We start from the raw sequence: 21,386 nt of genomic DNA on the forward strand, positions 1-21,386 counted from the left end.
TTAGCATCACTGACGAGTTCTACAAAGACGAACAGATGTAGATGTATGATGCAGTTTAATTCATTATTTGTCCATTGTATCTAATTATAAACTTATATTAAAATGTACTTTTCATGTGGGAGTCTATTTGCACAATATTGAAAAAAGCAATGTATATACGAAAAAAATATGAAATGTCACGTGATATCGACAATATAACAATTTCATGTTTTGTTCTTAATTCACAACAGTGAAATTACAGAAATTCCTATAACACCCACTCGGTTATTTTAACCTTAATTCTACAGAATTGACCACATGAATACTTAATATTCCTGAAATATTAAAATGAGCCAATATGATCAAAATATGTTTCATGGCAGCCAATCCAACTTTCCAATAAGATTTTTATTAAAGATGAAAAAACCTCCTACGCTCGTTCATACATTTATTTGGACTGTGCAAATGCTATACAAGTAAATAGCTCGAATTAATACAATAAAACAGTCATTTATTGTTTGGATAAAAAAATGCAAGCAATATTGTCATCTTCAATGTAATGCCAAAAACTCTAATTGCGGTGGATCCAAGTGCTTTAGTCTTGTTTGACCCGTTCACCATAGTAAAACTGACCCAGATAGTTGAAGCATCTGCAAGTAGCAAGATTAAACTTGCAGATACTGCTATGATTAAGTTCACTTCATATTCCACAATTACTTGTGAGTAACGATACTTTTTATCCAAAAAGCAAAAACAGGATTTCCTAAAATCCATTCAAAACACATCAATACATATTATAAATTTGTCTGAAAAAAATATTGACATTTACCGATGTCGAACTGGATGAGACAGTGATAGAAGCACTTTTCCAATCATCGCCATGACTTCCATACTGTTCCCACAGGTTTGTAAAGGGGCCGGGGGAATAGCCGTACACTTGGAGAGCGTATGTATTCCTTTTCATATGATAATTAAACATCATACATTTGTCCTGAGCTGTGAATACAAAATAGAAAAAAAAATCCCATATATGTTTTTTGCAAAATATTTTATTGTATTCGTACCAAAACAGAGTTAATACCAACATGCTAATAGAATTATTCAACTAATATTTGATGAAACTTGAACGAACTAACGTTGAACAAAATAAAGATTTACACGGAGACTCATGAAAAAGAACAGGAAGGATTAGACCAGGGCCTGTATTCATGAAACCGTTCTCATGTTCAAGCATGAATTTTGTACTCAAGCCTTATGTCTTGTTTAAGTTGAATATTAATAAATAAGGCTGATTTTGCCGAAGATTTGAAACAATTTTGAAAGGACTTCAAGTCAAAGTTATATTCCATGTTTATATTTGACATTTGTATTATTTTATATGATTTAGATGAATTATAAAAAAGTTTCTTTGAACACAAAATCTATGCTTGAGCATGAGAATGGTTTCATGAATATAGGCCCAGGTGTTCCGGAGGAGTATGCATCTATTGTTCTATCGACGACCACCGCCATTGAAATCTTGTATTAATTACGATCCCATTACCAGTAAAACTCTCCATAAATGCTTATTTAGCTTTATTACAGTATTTGTCAACTATTGAATTATATGGGAGACCCAGGGTTACAGGAACTGGACCCGTCAGTGGAAATTGGGGCATATAGCTTGCAATCCTATTGTTCCTGTAGTCCTGAGACTTTCCTTGGATTCTAAAGATGTTTGGTTTGTTATGTCATTGGAATTGTATCTCATGAATTGTTTGCACATTCGTTTCTAAATAATAATGCATATCTTATCTTATTTGTCAAAAGATTGATGAGTCGATAAGCTAATCACATTCTTTGGTTTACCTTATTATATTTATGTCCACATAAGAACGGTCAAACCATTATGACCTTTGCGCACTTAATGTTGACATTTAGATAATGAACACTTACCTGGTAAGTTTTCTCCTTTCAGAATTGCATAGGTGTTACTCTCCTTGCCATTGACCTCTATAAACATATACCTATTACCATCAAATGCACCGCTTGGACCTGTACCAGAAGTTGGGGTTGAGCCCTGCAACACAGCCAAAAACGTCTTTCAAAAATATTATTTCAAAATTCTGTAAAGTAAAAATTTATTCTGATTTGATAAAGTGTTACTACATATCTCTTTGGTTTATTCAGCATTTAAAAATATTCTTAATAGTCCGGTTCGACTTACACTAACAAACCTTTTTGTTTCTCAACTGCTCTACCGCTGGAAAGGTGATTTCATATTTATTTGATTCTAATAAATTATAATAGAGAATGCATTACAGTCATTGATAAAACAGAGTTACATTCTGTTTACTTGTTGGTATATTGTAAGCTATTCATAAAATTGAAAAGAAGGGGATGGTTGGTATTTTCAACATTATCGGTAAAAACATAAAATCTACATGTCACAAAATTACAACGACTTCAATCCATGCTAATATTATTTCATTTAGTGAACAAATATTCACGATTTCAATTTTTCAAATGATAAGCAATATTGCAAGAAGGTTGTAATTTAATTTTATCTTCCTTTTACATGTAAACAATGTTAGTGGACTATAGAAGTGTTATAGATTGTTATTAATAAACATCAAATTAATGAATATCAACTTATTTATGAATGGCAGTGTAGCTTCTAAAAGAAAAACAATTATTTCAAGCAAGGACCTTTGCAATTGTTATTTTCCAGGATACACAATTATAAATGATATCATTAGCAGCATTTAGAAAACAGAAGACAATTATATTGAGGTTCGCTATCAATGTATCCAATAGAAATTGTTTTTACAGAATTGACGGTCCAATCGAAGTAATCATCTATGTTATTGGTTCCTTGTGTTAGTCCACAGTTCGATTCTCCGACTTCAAACGAACAGGTCATGATGTCGGCGGCTTTATTTCAAAACAAAAACAAAAATAAATAACTAAATAGATCATGAAAAGCGGGTAAACAGAATCACCATTCCAAGTCAAATGCATGAAAACAAGACGTGAACCTTACAAAGATTTACACAGGGACCCATGTAAAGGTACAAGGAATATAAGAACAGATGTTCCTGAAGGATAAGCGTTTTTAGCATTTTCGACGACATCTACTATGTAAATTTTAGTTAATCAAAGTAAGAAACTTTATCAGCAACTCAATCACAGCAAAGCCATTCATTTATATAGATGTATATAACGGCAGTGCGATCATACAAATGAAAATGAAAAAGTGACACCTGACTTAACATCAAGTGCGTTCCTTTTTGAGGTCTGCAGCCATAACGGATGGCTCATTTAACGAATTTCATGTATATCTATGTCGAATAATATGCATTGAATTTAATACATGGTCACTGTAAATAACACAACTTCGAATAAAATAATCACGCCAAAAATCATGCGTTGCTTTACTACAATTGATATCTACGAATAATCTGATTTGATAATAAATATATGATTATGAAATATCAAAATATTAGTTGATAGTTTTCTCTGTTGTTGAACTGAAAAAAATAATTAATGAGTTATAATAATAAATATTATTTCGGGAAAAAAATCGGGAAAATACCATACTGTCAACATAAGCATCATCTTAACTCAAATTCAATCAAACAACAACAACAACAACAACAACAACAACAACAACAACAACAACAACAACAACAACAACAACAACAACAACAACAACAACAACAATCAAACAACAACAACAATAACAACAACGATCAAACAACAACAACAACAACAACAACAACAACAACAACAACAACAACAACAACAACAACAACAATAACAACAACAACAACAACAATCAAACAACAACAGCAACAACAACAACAACAATCAAACAACAACAACAACAACAACAACAACAACAACAACAACAACAACAACAACAACAATCAAACAACAACAACGACAACAACAATCAAACAACGACAACAACAATCAAACAACGACAACAACAATCAAACAACAACAACAACAACAACAACAACAACAACAACAACAACAACAACGACAACAACAATCAAACAACAACATCAACAATAACAATCAAACAACAACAACAACAACAACAACAACAACAACGACAACAACAATCAAACAACAACAACAATCAAACAACAACAACAACAACAACAACAACAACAACAACAACAACAACAACAACAACAACAACAACAACAACAACAACAACAACAACAACAACAACAACAACAACAACAACAATCAAACAACAACAACAACAAACAACAACAACAACAACAACAACAACAACAACAACGATAAAAAAACAAACAACAACAACAACAACAACAACAACAACAACAACAACAACAACAACAACAACAACAACAACAACAACGATCAAACAACAACAACAATCAAACAACAACAACAACAATCAAACAACAACAACAACAACAACAACAATAAAACAACAACAACAACAATCAAACAACAACAACAACAACAATCAAACAACAACAACAACAACAACAACACAACAAAAACAACAACAACAACAACAACAACAACAATAACAACAACGATCAAACAACAACAACAATCAAACAACAACAACAACAACAACAATCAAACAACAACAACAACAACAATCAAACAACAACAACAACAACAATCAAACAATAACAACAACGATCAAACAACAACAACAACAACAACAACAATAACAACAACGATCAAACAACAACAACAATCAAACAACAACAACAACAACAACAATCAAACAACAACAACAACAATCAAACAACAACAACAACAATCAAACAACAACAACAATCAAACAACAACAACAACAACAACAACAACAACAACAACAACAATCAAACAACAACAACAACAATCAAACAACAACAACAACAATCAAACAATGGAAATGTTAACATTGAGACAAGGACAAGAAGAAAATGAATAAGAATAAGAGTCTTTTGCTTCATGGACGACATTCGCTATATAAATCTCAGTCAATCAACATTAGTAATGTCACGTTCTTACAGGAGAACAAGGCCGAACAATTAATTAAAGATAAAAACAAAAAATGATGAAATAGAACTGTACAACAATTGAAAATTATCGACTGCTCTTTAGGTTGTTGAAAATGTTTTGTAAGAAACTTCTAATCAAACGGAGTTGCTGCGATGTATAATGACAAGGCATGTATAAACGAGAATATGGACCTCCAAAAGCCTAAACTATCCTCAAATATCCCTACTTAAATAATCAACAAGAAGTAGCAAATAGATTACTTACAATTTGGTCAGGGCCTCTTAGGTATGTATATATATGTCAAAGGTCACGGTCAAGGTAACATGGTCAAAACTTTTGGTATCATAGCAAAGGTCTTCTCACCAGCAACACACATGCCAAATACGAAAGCCCTACGTCTTACTGTGCAATAGTTATTAGCAAGGTAAAGTTGACAACAGACAAAGAAACAAACAGACAACACAAAAATCAATACGCCTCCGATCTTTCTATCCGTGTGCAAAAAAAACCCAGGAAACATCATTAGTACTTACATGTTATATCACAGTTGTTTCCACTAAATCCGGTAGCACATTGACATGTGTAAGATGACCCGGAAGCTGTACATGTTCCACTATTCTGACACGGATTGGTTGCGCATGGGCCTACAATTATCATATATCGTATACATTTTTCCTCTTAAAATATTCAATGTTATTGTGCACATTCAACCTGGATAACCAACAGATAGAATTGGTATTGTATAAATACAGAAACAAGTTCCTTAACGTGACATGATGCTTTTTAGCAAGTTTTCATGAAAAAGAAAACACATTCTATTGACGGTACCATATCCAAGGATATAGAAATATTCAAGTGTTCACCAATAAATTGCGATAAGATTAAAGAAAGTAGACACAAACTTGTTACATCACAGTTGTTTCCGCTAAAGCCGGTAGCACATTGACATGTGTATGTTGACCCGGAAACTGTACATGTTCCACTGTTCTGGCACGGACTAGTTGCGCATGGATCTACAATTATCATGTAAAAGTATTTTTAATATTCTTTTCCAAGTTTTAAATACATGTTTGTGATCCATGTTTAATTAACTGTCTTTCGCTTACGGAGAAATAGTACTGCTTTTGTCCTATTTATACTTGATACCCATATATAGGGTTGGTATTACATTACAATAGAAACAAGTTGATGGATGAAGCTGTTTAGCAAGAAAAACGCACATGCTATCCTATTAAATATACCATACATTAAAAGGATACGTACGACTTTGAAATCGACAAGGTTATGACAATATATAAGGTAATGAACGTGTACATAATCGATAATCGGCAATACGGAAGCCTGTAAACGATAACAACATTAACAGGTTCCAATGCTTGCCTACGTACATTCCTGATGAAATCTGATCGCAAACATCAGCTGTTTTGTATTATAGGCATCACTGGGGTTTTTTCAATCAACGATTTTTGAAAAAGAGAACGCTTTCTTTTGTATAAAGGCATGTTGCTGTCCAAACTTCCCTAAATATCTCCTTAACATATTGAAATATTGAAATCTTCTGACAGATTTCCATTATATTAAAGAAAATAAACTTGGTGAAACAAACTTGTAACGTCACAGCTGTTTCCAATAAAACCGGTAGTACATTGGCATGTGTAGGATGACCCGGAAGCTGTACATGTTCCACCATTCTGGCACGGATTGGTTGCGCATGGACCTACAACAGGTCGATTTTTAAAAAATATTTCTTTTAGTAAATATGCCCTAACCGACACACATAATATTTATCATTATTCATAGAAAGGATATGTATACGGTATTCAAAATAATCAAACGGTGTTCCATTTGAAATGATGCATACTGGTTATCCATGTATGAAAAACATCAAAGTATATTTGTGGAGGTTTTAAAATCCTAATGAGTTTGTGTAGTACATATAGATATCAAACTTTGCCATTTGATAAAATAACAGATCGACACTTTTATTCTTATCTGTCTATTACAGTTTATCATGATATCAATGTTACTTACGAAAGTTTAAAAAAAGCTTTCGGGAAACACTTATGATGTCACAAATTCCTCTAACATAAAATAACATAGATTAACAAAAAAGTTATAAGAGATAATTTTTTCTACTGTTTGCGAACCAAAATATTAAACAGGTACATAATTTGTTGTATATACATAAACTTTAAATAGTTAATGCGACAATGTGTCGCGGAACACGAAAACTACGTGACGTTTCATTGGCGCAAGTTTTGATAGTATCATAAAAAGGAGTCGTCGACAGAGAGCAATGTCAATTTAACACGGAGTGTAAGCAAGAAGGGTTCCTGTAAATTTCTGTTGAGTATATACCAGTAGATAATAATTCCATACTGCCATTTCCATCCTGAATAACAGGAGTATTTAGTCCAATGACTAGTTACGCATTAACATTGCATCAATGTATGCTTACAAATTAGTCAGATAATTTTCAACTCGTTATTAATAAAATAAACTCATATATCAAAAAGCTTTTAGCTTCCCTAAAAATCTATTTCCGTATTTACTTTCATACCTTAATAGTTGTGGCTTAAGTTATTGAAAAATCAATTAAAGAAGATCAGTGATACAAACTTGCTACGTCACAGTTGTTTCCACTAAAGCCGGTAGCACATTGACATGTGTATGATGACCCGGAGGCTGTACATGTTCCACTGTTCTGGCACGGATTAGTTGCGCATGCATCTGTAAGGATATGTACGTATATAATCAATTTGATATTTCTTTTGTTGTCATCAAAGTATTTGCGAATGTGCGAGATCTGCTATTTGAGCATGTGACGTTTTGTGTTCATACTCTTTTAGTTTGATGTTATTTCAGCTGATGAGATTTTATATACTAAAATTATGTGATAGCAATTTTGTATCACAGAGGGAAACGCAAATGTACAGGAACATACGGACACTTAAAACAAGTTCCTTCAGATCCATGTAGATTATAAATTGTGTATGGATGACTCGTGGATTTCTTGGCAACCATCTCAACTTCTACACATTTGTTTTAATGTTTATTGTGAGAAAAATAAAATGCTTTTTGGTTTACTTCGAAACAACTATTAAAATTCATCACTTATTTGGTTAATTGCCCAAAAGCAGTGTTTTATATGGAAATAATTCAGGACGTTGCTGTCAATTTGTCTCATCGATCAATCAAAGTTCGATTCATGAAACTTTTTCATTTTATTTGTAAAGAATTCCAAAATTTGATTCCGCTTAATTGAGCAATGTCGATTATACTGAAATTTGATACGCGAGTGGTTGAAACAAAATCGCAAAACTAATCATGTTATAATTAATTTTATAAAAGAATTTTGCAAAATATATAAAGAATTCATTTGCGTCATCATGCATACATCATCATCATCATCATCATCATCATCATCATCATCATCATCATCATCATCATCATCACCATCATCATCATCATGCTTTCGTTATCATCATCATCATCATCATCATCATCATCATCATCATCATCATCATCATCATCATTCTTTCGTCATCATCATTCTTTGGTCATCATCATTCTTTCGTCATCATCATCATCACCAACATCATCATCATCATCATCATCATCATCATCATCATCATCATCATCATCATCATCATCATCATTCTTTCGTCATCACCATCATCAACAACAGCATCATCATCATTATGCTTTTGTCATCATCATCATCACCATCATCATCATCATGCTTTCGTTATCATCATCATCATCATCATCATCATCATCATCATCATCATCATCATCATCATCATTCTTTCGTCATCATCATTCTTTGGTCATCATCATTCTTTCGTCATCATCATCATCACCAACATCATCATCATGATCTCGTTATCACAATCATCATCATCATCATCATCATCATGATCACCATCATCATCATGCTTTCGTCATCAGTATTCTTTCGTCATCACCATCATCAACAACAGCATCATCATCATTATGCTTTTGTCATCATCATCATCATCATCATCATCATCATCATTATCATCATCATCATCCATAATAATTGTGACTTACTTATTGTTTCACATGTAGCTCCTGTATATCCACCCGTACAGGTACAGCTGTATGTTGAACCTGATGAGCTGCAAACTCCTCCGTTTTTACATGGTGATGTAGCACATGGACCTGTTAAACCTATGGTCAAAAAGTTATTTCTAGTCACTAATATATATAAATCCATAAAGAACTCAAAACCTTAACATACTTTATCCTTTAACAGATATAATTTATGTATTCATGAGTAACAAAGCAGATATATCTTGATCCGAAATTCTCACAAAAAGAAATTCTATGACATTTTCTTTATTATTTCAACATTATTTAAACAAATCTCTACATGAACTGTTTTCTTACTGGTTTCACAAGTCAATCCTTCAAATCCAGCGGCACAAGAACAGGTAAAGGAATCCGCTGTCCCAGAGCATGTTCCTCCGTTCTGACAGGGATTGTTGATACAGATGTAAGTCACTTCAAATCAAATATAAATTAATTAATATCAATATTATATAGACTAATAGCAAGGAACATGTTACCACATTTATATAGATACCTACAATACCATGGTCTAGCACATATTGTCAAGCTTTTTTTAGAAACCGTGATGTCTCTTAAATAGACCCTCCCAGCCTGCAATTCCACTCCTCAAAAATATGAAAAGCTCAAATGATTCTATATCTGTATCATCCTAACAACGCCAATAACAAGTGGCACTTGAAAGTGGAACCGGAAATTTGATCTTGATAATGGAAAATGTAAAGAAATATTTGAAATATTACACTTATGGTTTTTATGGTTGAATCACATTTCCGATTGCAAAGTAGTTCTGTTGGGGCTAAAACGTAATCTAGAGGAAATCCTTTGACCGTGTCCAAAGATTCTACTAATGACATTTAACATCTAAATGCTGCAGATGACACATTATACAAACTAGCATTTAAATATTATATATATATATATACTAAACAAAAAAAGAAAGGTAACACTACTTTATTCTGTGATTAATTAATTAACCCCTTCATAAATCCTTACCAATCATGTACGAATAAAGTAATTGATCAATTCTGATAAAACTGCAGTCATGGTTCATTATAAAACTTTGCGTTCAGTTGATTTTATTCGACTGTAAAGGACGTTGGCGTCAATTTCAAAGGTAACACCATTAGTAACGGGTATGGCCACCATTTGCGAAGTAAACATCATTGCAGCGTCGTCGCATGGAACTCGTAAACCGGCGGATAATTCGAGGAGAGATGTTGTTCCATTCAGCGATCAAGGCTTGGGCCAGCTCCTGCAAATTTGTCGGCTGATTTTGACGTTCTCTCACGCGTCGCCCAAGAACGTCCCAGACATGCTTAATGGTGGCCAATCTAACACCTGTACGTTATTCTGCTGCAAGAAAGTTCTGCTAACGCGACTGGTGTGCGCTGGTGCGTTATCCTGTTGAAAAATGGCGCCAACGCCATGGCGTCTTAATAATGGCAGAACCATTGGTCTTAAAATTTCGTCCCGATATCGAATGTCGGTTAATTTGCCATTTAACACAACAAGCCTGGTACGAGTCCCCCCACAAATACCACCCAAAACCATTACACTTCTGCCACCAAAGCGGTCCCGTTCTGCGACGCAGCAGTTCGCAAAAAGCTCCCCTCGTCGCCTCCACACTCTGCACCTTCCGTCACCGTGTTGCAGACAAAACCTGGACTCATATGAAAACAGAACATTGTTCCATTGTCGTAAGGCCCAACGACAGTGAACACGGGTCCAGTTACGCCGATTATTACGGTGACGTCGCAACAAATTGGGTCCAGTGTAGGAACGTCGCGCGTTCAATTGGTAGGCCCTCATCCTGTTGCGGACTGTTTGGGGAGACACACGACGCCCAAACAATGTCCTTGTAGTCTCTACTGCGGTTACGAATCGATTGCGCAAGTGTATCAATCGTATACGACAGTCATCCCTGGCGGTAGTTTTACGGGGTCGGCCGCTTCGGGGACGATCGGATGTTGACCGACTTTGGTTTAAACTACTTACCAACTGGCAAATTGTCTTAACACTGCAACCAAAATGCCGTGCAACTCGACGGCGAGACTCCCCAGCATGGATCATGCCTAGAGCCCTTTCTCTGTACTTGTGACAGCCGGGGCATAATGATAAAGTTGCTAGATAGCAAGATTCGGTGATTTCTAAGTCCTAAGGATCTAAGGAGCAGTTGTCAGTTTAAATGTTTATGAAATTCAAGCGAAGATACAAGTTAGTCGCAGAAAACCTCGTGCAGCTCTTTCGCTAATACAGACTTTCACGCTTGAATGATTTTGGTAACCCCCTTGGATTTTGTAATGTAAAACATTACCATTTTCTAATATTGCACAAACGTCATTTTGTTTTCACTCATTTACAGGTATTCGCCAAGGAAACATGTTAACCTTCCTTTTTGTTGAGTATATATATATGATTTTTAACATTTAATTAAGGTTAAAACAGTTAATGAAGGAAGTCATATCACCATCTACTAATCACACGTGTTGGTTTGAACTTGAAGCGAACAAGGTTCTAAAGGACTTCCATCACAATAATAGATTTTGCTATAAAAGCTTTAAAGGTACATATAAACTGATTTGTAAAAAACGTTTGGAAGAATATATCTTTGAAGGCTTTTTGCGTAGTTTGAAAGACCGTTAACTGACATTAAGCTTTATAACGATAACGAAATTATAAGTTTATGACGTCATCAGGCTACCAGCCACCCCCCCCCCCCCCTCGTTCTATGGCCGCGATAAGATTCAGTCATTGACATTGGCTTTAGTGAACGGGTGATTATTTAATTTTCATCATTATTTTTCACAGGAGTTTAAAATCTTTGTGGGCACTCTTGTCAATAATATACATTATTATGCACCATGACACTGCCATATTGTGTTACCATTAGCCTGATAAGTTAAGTCCAGAGGGAGCATTAGTTGACGTTTTTGTGGGTACTGTTGCTATGCAATACTTATGTGACGTCATGGGATCATTTGATAGGTCAGCTGATCATCGTAGTCTACGAGACAACAGTACAGTTGGAAAATTAACGATTCAAATCATGTTTGTCTCCATAAAACTGTATTTTGAGAAAAACCCACAAAATATTAATGGAAGATCTTTAATGTGGGTGGAAATATACCTTCCCGGAACGAGCACGGATTGTTTGGCAGAAACCCCGTCCTCTCAATGTATTTAATACACACGGATTACAATACTGTGATCATAAAAAGATCATTGATTTTTTACTTACCGTCTGAGCATGTCGCACCGGTGTAACCGCTGACACAGCTACATGTCGCTGCCCCATTCGTCTCTCCACACGTCCCCCCATTCTCACATGGGTTTGGTTTACAATTATCTGAATGTGAAAAGCGGAAGTGTTCTTATAACAATTTTCTGTTCTTCGTGACTTATCCTCATCTTAATAGTTTTGCGATTTATTACTACATCTAAAATCATTTTGTTTTCTGTTTAAAATCGTTTCCATCAAACATTTTCTGCCAATGTCAAGCTTCAAAAAAGGGTGACCGAAGATTCACAAAAATACATCAAGTAGGCTATTAGTATACTTATATATCCATCAAATGATGGAAACACGAAAGCAACTTAGTTTTAGTTCAGAACATTTTTCAAGCTGCATAAACTGCTAAATATATGTATAAAATAGAAAAATTGGTGACATTGGAAAACAAATCAAACAAAAATTTACAATGTCATATTGATATATTCAAAAACACTTATATCACGTGACATCGAACCGCGACATTGTGGCATAGAATACTGTAGGTGATATATTTGGTTTCATTAATATTTTGTAAGTTGTACACATTTTAATATTTAAAGTGAAAAAAAGTGAAAAACGCTAAAATTTATAAAAACAAAACCAAAGCAATACGCGTCAAATGTTGTCATTCGGATGTTCTCTAGATCGTTTGTGACTTATTACCGATCATAACAGCCATTGAAATAAAACATCTTAAATCCATTAAACAACACATTGCTTTTTAATGTGGACACCATAATGTCTATAAAAATATGACTACGATAAATTACTCACCACAAGCACCCGAATAGGCACGAATGTTGTCAATGGCAACATATGCATTTGTGTCAACAACTGATAACGACGTTAAAAATGCAATCTGAAACGGAATGAGGCAAGAATATCAAATTTTGTTAAACATTATTGCACTGGTGATTGACGTTTTATATCTGAAAGCAACAGGACATACTGACTAGTCAAGAGAATCTTAAATCAAAATCGATAAAATTTGGCAATTTTGCAAGGTAAGCGTATGTTTTCTTCATAGACCAATATAAATTGATAAGCTCACCAGCAGATGAAAGTACACGAATAAGTGTACACTAAAGTTATCGATTCCAATTGAGAAGACGTTATAAAATAGATAAAACAACACCGCAGTTACAGTATCAAGTGAAGCTAGAAATTGTTGACTAACAATTTGACGTAGTTTCGACAACATATAGCCAGTGACATGAAGGGTTTAGCATTAGCTAAACTACCGTAGATAGCGATATAACAGAGAATGGTTTGAAATCATTTTCATGTTTGCTTAAGGTACCCGTGTGACCTTGCAAAAATCAATACAATTCTCTTGAACTAATCTCATACCCTTCATTCTAACATCATTTCCCACACGCTGAAAAGGTGAAAAACCGCCAATACCTGTGTATGTCCAGTTGGTACATCTGTTTTAGCTAGTTTGTACTCGGTGAACGATTCTCCTGATCTAATCCATCTTGAATAGAGTGTGTAACCGGAAGATGTCGTAGAGTACACTCCAAAATTCCCAGGTGCTCCCGACATCACATAGTAAAATGTCAGACAATACTCTTCAGCTTGATAAATAGAATGTTATTCATTATGTACGATTCTCCATCATACTTTGATATTGGAAATATATCCAGTATGGGGATTTGAAAATATACCTTTATGTTTGCATAAGATGACAATATCAAGCAAGAGATAATGTCACCTCCCAATGCGTCATGTTCTGTAAATTAGGCGAAAACTTAACAAACAATGCTGAATATATGGATCAAATAACATCTACTAGAAACTACTGTCCCTTACTCTTATGGAAATCAAAACTTGATCAGGTGATTATGCTATGACCATATTGAAGGAAAATGTTCAGAGACAACAGTGCGACATAGGTGACACTAAATGTCCATCCTTCCAATTCGATAGTCGTTAAGCTTACTTGTTTACCTACAAAGAAATATATGTCCCTGGAACCGTTTAAAAAAACAAAAACAAAAATAAATAAAAAGAAGGGTTGGGCGGGGGGTGGAGGGGTGGGTTTGGTTCTAAGCGTTTAAGAAAAGATAAGTAAACTCAATTGTATATACCAGGCAGACCGGAAGAAGCGTAAAGCCAAGCTTGGTCATTGACCTGTCGTCCGTTATTACTTATGACCATGTAGTTTTGTCCATGTTGGGGTTTCGAAAGTCCTGTCGCTGACGAGCTTACAACCCAGTTAAACTGTCCATAACTCTTTGCTTCGAACGGACAGGTTTGTCCAGTCTCAAATGAACACCCGGTACCTGTAACACAGTAGGTATCATTGTGATAAATTGACATGCAGTAGAACTCTGCATATTATTTAGAAAATTAAATCGAGACAAAACATTGATCAATAGTTTAACTGATTTAAAAGAATGGACTTTCTCATTCTGTATATTGATCAACGATATTATATTCTCTATTACAAAATAAGATCCGAAATGTATGATTTGTATATTTAGACATATATTAATATAAAAATAAAACACACACATTTTCATTCCAGTCTGTCACATTCTATTGTATCACAGAAAGTTACTTAGAAGATGAACAAGTTTCAGTATGTCATGAAAAATATAAGGGTTATTGATTCTGTTCTGATGATTTGAAATAACAACTCACCACTGTCTGAACATGAATCACCGATGAAGTTAGTGGCACAAACACAATAAAAATCGGATTGGCCAACACTTTGGCAGCTGCCACTATTCTGGCAAGGATTTGTTGTACAAACATCTGCAAAAATAATGGCAAAAGAAAAGCTAAAATAATGAAATGATTTGTATTTGACAAGACATTAGTTCTGGATCAGTAAAAGGTGGCCAACATAGATATATGCCATTCATTTATTTCTATTCTTGTGGCTTTTGACTATTGATAACGGATAACTGATCAGGTACATAACTTGATGACATTATTGTGTGAATATGAAACTAATCTGTTCCGGGATACACTTTATTGCACATAGCTGTTCACAAGTGGTCGAGAATGATCTGAATATATATCAGGGTTGAGGTAAAGTGAGAGGCTGGATGAACAACTTGCGGCACTTGTCATAGAGTACAACTAAAATAAATTCAATTATCTTCCGGTTGTTCCGATGTGTAACGTCATCACTATATGGGGATTTTATAGATGTTAAACTTATCTGGTATCATATTACTTTCAGGGTTTCGAACAAAATGATAGAGACATACATTACGGAAACAGAGTAACAAAAATGTTGAAGAAGAAAATATTGACAAAATTACCTTCTTTACAAAAATCAAAACATTTGCAAAAATGTACTGGTTTTATCGCTCTTTTGTCACCCTTGATCCTAATTTTAGTTTATTGTCTATAGGGTAATTCAATTTTAATGGATCTAGAGTGGTTCTCGTATGAAGATCAGCTGTAGATATGGAGAAATTGCGTTGTTATAAGTGATTTTACATACCTGTTTGGTGGCATGAAGTCCCATAAAACCCAGCAGGGCAATTACAATAAAAATTAGTATTTCCAGTTTGTATGCATGTAGCTCCATTTTGACATGTGCTGGACGATGAACATACATCTACAAAAACAGGTACAGAAAATAGTTTCTAAGCTGAAAAATAATTAATGCCAGTTTTATAACTACATTACCTATCACTTTACCATATTTCAATCCATTATTATGTTCTTGTATACGACATCTTTCTTCAAATCTGCGATTTTCTATTTTATGATCAATTATGATTAAATCATTCCGTTTCCCATTTTCGACTCTCGAGCTTGTATCCCCCTTCTTCAGAAAATATTCGATGTAATTTTGTTAGATAGGGTTAATTAATATTTGGTCTAGACACTTTATTATTATTTTTTATTATTTCTCTCTGAAATAGATATTTCAGAATCCGAAAATTGAAATGAAACATCTAAGTCAAATGCTGAAACTTGCGTTACATTGAGTTTCATTAAGTCATTAGTATCAATTTATTTTTGAAGTTACGGATAACGATCATTTTTAATTACTGATTTCTTATACATAATATCAGGTATTTTATTCAAGAACTTTTTCAGACAAATTAAACTGTCGTATCAGAAACTCACCTTGTGCATTGCATGTTGTTCCCCAAAATCCAGCCGCGCATTTACACGTGAATGTATCACCATTCATTGAACACGTACCACCATTACTGCAGGGGTTAACAGGTGCACAGAGATCTATGAATGAAGCAATATTTTGTTCAATCTTGTTTAAAAAGTGCAAAATATTACAAGAAAATGATCAGCATTTTCATGGGAGTGATGTTCTCTAAATCATTTATGAGTCCACTCATTGCTATCGACAATTAAAACAAAAAAACATGCATGTGTGTGTCGACGCATCGTTAAACTAATTTGTTTTGAATATAACAGTAAATACATAGATCTGAACCTCAAGTTTGACAAACAACTTTGTTCAAACTTTACCTAGGAAATGGGTGAAAATCGCCTCATAAACATATTGATGTAATATGAGCTAAAAAGGAGCGATGTTCACAATCACTCGGTGTAACCATGAATTATATTCATATATATTAGATTTCCTCTTTCAATCAATCATCAACATTGGAATTTAAAAAGTGAGAAAATAAGCGAAAATTACAATACCCTCGATTTCGCATGTTTTCCCAGTGAAACCGGTCACACAGTTACAGGACAGTACGCCATTTGTGTTGGTGCACGTGCCACCATTACTACATGTGTCTGTGAGGCACTCAACTTGAGGGAAAAAAATATATGCACAAATAATATCTATATATATATATTCAAATACAATTTTATTCTTGTTTTCACATCACTATCTTGTCTTGAACGATGCGTTAGTTTAAACATCGGTTATTTCATAACGCATATGTGTGCAGGGAATGATCTGCCCTTCACTAATTATTGTCTTACCCTGAAAACATGACAATCTCTACCAGATTAATAATTCTAAGAAGCTAGGAAGTCTTGATGTATATCGTTTGATATGTTTTCTATTAAAACCTCTTATGTAACTTTGTGGTCTCCTAACTCTTAACAAGTAATTTGTATTAATATGTTTATTTAAACCGTACTTGTCTCATGATCAGTCACGTGTCAGACTGTTAGAGATAATTCTTAATTGTTAGATACACTTATTTATATACCACGACACAGAACGAATGCTACTGAAACACCAAAACGTAATATCTGAAATTAGATAACGATTCGGTTTTAGAAAAGTTAACACTAAATTCAATTTACAAAATGTAGTTTATTTTTTAAGATATAACTAACGTACAGCATAATAGAAAAATAATAAAAAAAACCTTTATCAAAAACGAAGATACATTTAACCTCAATATAAAGGATGGCGATTATTATCTAATTAGTATGTATTGTACTGTTGCAATTCTCAGCATAAAATTTCTTTAGACTTTTGCTGTAACATGCGAAATATATTTCAGTTTATATTACCACTGAAAAATATGAAAATGGAAACAAACATTTCTAGAAACAAATCGACAGTTCTGTATACACACCGATCGCTTCGCATGTTTCTCCTTTGAACCCGGTTTTGCAGGCACAACTCATACTGTTTCCTGTCTGTGAACAGGTTCCTCCATTTTGACATGGGTTTGGAGAACACAAATCTATGTAGAGAAACATTAGTATATTGCATAGATATATAAAACTTCTCATTTGTCAGTTAAAAAATTACACAGTAAAATATACAGTTATCAATATAATCTTAGCGTATTTCTGTTCAGTTATAATCCTAGCATATCCTGCATATTTACATGTACGTGAATCTATTTTGTGTGTTGACCTGATTTCCTCCGAGAAACAACCTAGAATATACCCATGTACTTATGCATGTCCCTAGCAACACACTTTTAAGATTTTTAACTTTTTTAACCTGTTTACTATTCATTGGGATTGGCTAATAAATGTTACACTGTTAAAGTGTTTCGTTTAGCCAGGTGGTAAACTTCTTTCGCTATATAAAACTCTTCAAACATGGTGAATAAGATGTATATCTGTTTGTTTAATCCTGCTGATATAGAGAAACAGGGACACGTCAGACATAAAATAGTTGCATTCTATTGACACGAAAAGAAACTTGCAAAGTTGACTTAATTTCAAAAGCCGGCCGCCTTAAAATACGAAGCATTGGATGATACCAGTCCGATAAACAGATGTTAATGAAACCAAACAATCGAAATAAAGCCACCAAATATACAAAATAGTCGAGTACCTGGCTATCATCCAATTACCAATAAAAAATGCAAAATAGTCGAGTACCTGGCTATCATCCAATGAACAATCAAAAATGCAAAATAGTCGAGTACCTGGCTATCATCCAATGAACAATCAAAAATGCAAAATAGTCGAGTACCTGGGTATCATCCAATGACCAGTCAAAAATACAAAATAGTCGAGTACCTGGCTATCATCCAATTACCAATAAAAAGTCAAGATTCTCCAAAGCAGACAGAGAATAGACGACCTGTTACAATAGTTCATGATCCTGTCTAGGATTTCGAACCTTTCAGTATAATTTAATCAAAAATGATTACATGCATATACTTACCACATTTGCCTGGAAAGACAGAAATGTCGTCAAGATATAATCCAAAGCCAGCTCCGTACACACCTCTAAAATACACCTGTCAACGGCAAATTATATTACCGTCAGTCAGAAAAATAGTCCTTGTTCATATTAAGATAATGAGATGCGGAATAAAATTTGTGCTAAAAGGTGTCATTCACTTGTGTGTCGTTTTTATATTAATCATATGATATTTGGTGTTATATAGAACATTGACAAACATCCAGTAAATTTTAATGCGATTGGTTGACATATAAATCGTCCAATTTTCTAAACCCGGTTCATATTAAGAAACAAAGATGCATATAAAATGATATCAACATGCACATTGACCAAATATATGAATGTCATAAAATCATTCTGTATAACATGATGTCGAACTGTTAAAATCTAAAATCTTAAGAAGTAATTTTATACATTTAACATTGAGAAGTATTGTTATGCTACTGTGACAAATCTTCACCCGCATCTTAAATTCTAATCACCTAAACATATGATTTTGGTATATTCCTAATCAGTATGCGGCTGGTCATATGAGCTGCAAGCACTCACTGTTACAAGGTCTGTTTAAATTTCATCTCCAAAATCCAGAATTGAAGATTTCGAAAGAATCTCGTTGTTATCTGTAGCCGGTAGCTTTTGCAAATTAGCCAAAAATCATATTTTTTAGCCAACTGAACGCGTTTCATGACATGCATAAAACATATGATATTGTTATTGGTACCTTTCGATTTGTACTTGAAGAAGATGCTGTTATCTCATGTTCTTTCGATACCCATGCGTTTAGCCCAGTGTTTGTGATAGTCAGAATGTCTCGGGGACTGGAATTGGCATCATCGCTGACCTGGAGGGATAGTTGTGTGGCCGAGTTTTGGTCATTATTAACAATAGTTTTGAACCGCACACACAGTGCAACATCATCTGTGTAAAATAACAAAAAAGAAACGTTGTCTTGTGAAACATCGAAGCATTAAATCATCAAAGGGTGGCACGCTGAATAAATTGATTAAAACAGACACTTTTTCTCAGTTGAAGCTGACATGTTATTTGTTTAACGAAATCTTCGAAATACAACATCACTCAGTACTATTTCACATTCACAAGACAATATTCAGTCCTTTTGGTATGATCCAAAAATATCTCAAGAAAAAACTGTAAATTCCCGGTCAGTTGAAAGTAAACACTGTATGCACAAATAACGTTGTAACTGTTCTTCATTGCACCGTTTATTAGCCACTCTTGTTTACATTTCAGCCTCTTTTGTGAATTAAAACATGAGAATTAATGTGCAAATTTAATCCATAGAAATATTTAGATGTAAACTCTTGAAATGTACTAAAAGAATTAAGACCAGGTGCACCGGAATGTAAGCGTATTCATCATTATCGACTAAATCAACCATGTGAATATATGCCAATCCATGTAGGTACTGTCTCATTCCCAAATGAGAACAACATAAACAGCAACGAAACGTATATTAACGAGCGCCATCTTCGTTTCCATCTAAGTAGGATATTGAATATAAAAGAGCCCTCTAGCATTAAAACAATGCACTTGTTACATTCATTTATTAGTGGTTCAAGTAGTATATGTTTCAAAGAGCTTTCAGGATACTCGAATTGTTCCGGAAATATTGCGTTCGTTGAATCGTAGAGATCACGGCCCCATCTTTATTGTAATGTGGAGTATTTTCCGCTTCTACTATATCCACTGTATCTATTGTTTAACAACTGCATATTACATGCTTTATACAATTAAAAATTAATGTTTAAGTCACGGATGCGTTTTATAATTAAAGACTTTTTTCAAAACCTAAACCAACACAATTGATTTTTTTTCAAAACCAAAAACGAAGAAATCAAATGTTGCAAGTGAATGTGTGGCGAAATGTTATCATAACAAATTACAGCCATCAACAACTTCCAGTATGATGTTTGTTCTAGTACAACAACTAAATACAAAACCATTGCATTCCTAAAAATTGCAATATATTCCTTTAAACAGAATCCTATATATAAATTTTAGTAGCAGATGTTTGTTTTAAAATTATTTTTGGTGAAAGCATATCATATAATGCCGGATTTACACGGAATTTAAATTATACACATCAATATAGAAATAAAAAGAATGTTTTTTTGATATTTCAAAAAAACCATCGCTCCAATATATTCCATACGTTTAGCCACACAATTATATTGAAAACATTCATTAACAGATCACCATAGTCAATACTAGGCCAAAGGAACTACTAGAGGCATATCGATACAAAGCAGACCAACTCGCATGGTACAAACATATTTTTCATGTGATTCTGCACAGAACAATGGGACACTGTAAACTTGTTTCAGCGGATTTTTTGAACTCGCTTTTTATAAATCTACACTTAAAATACTAGTTCAAGAAGGACAAAACAGCAGA

At 34.0% G+C, this 21,386-nt stretch overlaps 1 protein-coding gene across 1 annotated transcript in view; it reads right to left on the minus strand.

Annotated features, from left to right (window-relative positions):
• The window catches only part of LOC132559052 (fibropellin-1-like), a 42,821-nt gene that overhangs the window by 1,555 nt on the left and 19,880 nt on the right, over positions 1–21,386 (minus strand). Inside the window, exons 18-36 of the mRNA XM_060223657.1 lie at positions 19,693–19,889; positions 18,951–19,026; positions 17,899–18,009; positions 17,003–17,113; positions 16,460–16,573; positions 15,825–15,941; positions 15,011–15,124; positions 14,455–14,649; positions 13,769–13,941; positions 13,139–13,223; positions 12,332–12,439; positions 9,412–9,525; positions 9,073–9,192; positions 7,618–7,728; positions 6,605–6,715; positions 5,537–5,642; positions 2,789–2,900; positions 1,915–2,038; positions 809–975 (exon numbers count right to left, since the gene is read on the minus strand). Of these exons, the coding sequence (XP_060079640.1) occupies positions 809–975; positions 1,915–2,038; positions 2,789–2,900; positions 5,537–5,642; positions 6,605–6,715; positions 7,618–7,728; positions 9,073–9,192; positions 9,412–9,525; positions 12,332–12,439; positions 13,139–13,223; positions 13,769–13,941; positions 14,455–14,649; positions 15,011–15,124; positions 15,825–15,941; positions 16,460–16,573; positions 17,003–17,113; positions 17,899–18,009; positions 18,951–19,026; positions 19,693–19,889 (2,366 nt within the window). The remainder of the gene's footprint in view (positions 1–808; positions 976–1,914; positions 2,039–2,788; positions 2,901–5,536; positions 5,643–6,604; positions 6,716–7,617; positions 7,729–9,072; positions 9,193–9,411; positions 9,526–12,331; positions 12,440–13,138; positions 13,224–13,768; positions 13,942–14,454; positions 14,650–15,010; positions 15,125–15,824; positions 15,942–16,459; positions 16,574–17,002; positions 17,114–17,898; positions 18,010–18,950; positions 19,027–19,692; positions 19,890–21,386) is intronic.

Source organism: Ylistrum balloti, unplaced genomic scaffold, assembly GCF_031769215.1.
Source record: "Ylistrum balloti isolate Yb309-2 unplaced genomic scaffold, AGI_CSIRO_Ybal_v1 Utg370846, whole genome shotgun sequence".
Lineage (NCBI taxonomy): Eukaryota > Metazoa > Mollusca > Bivalvia > Pectinida > Pectinidae > Ylistrum > Ylistrum balloti.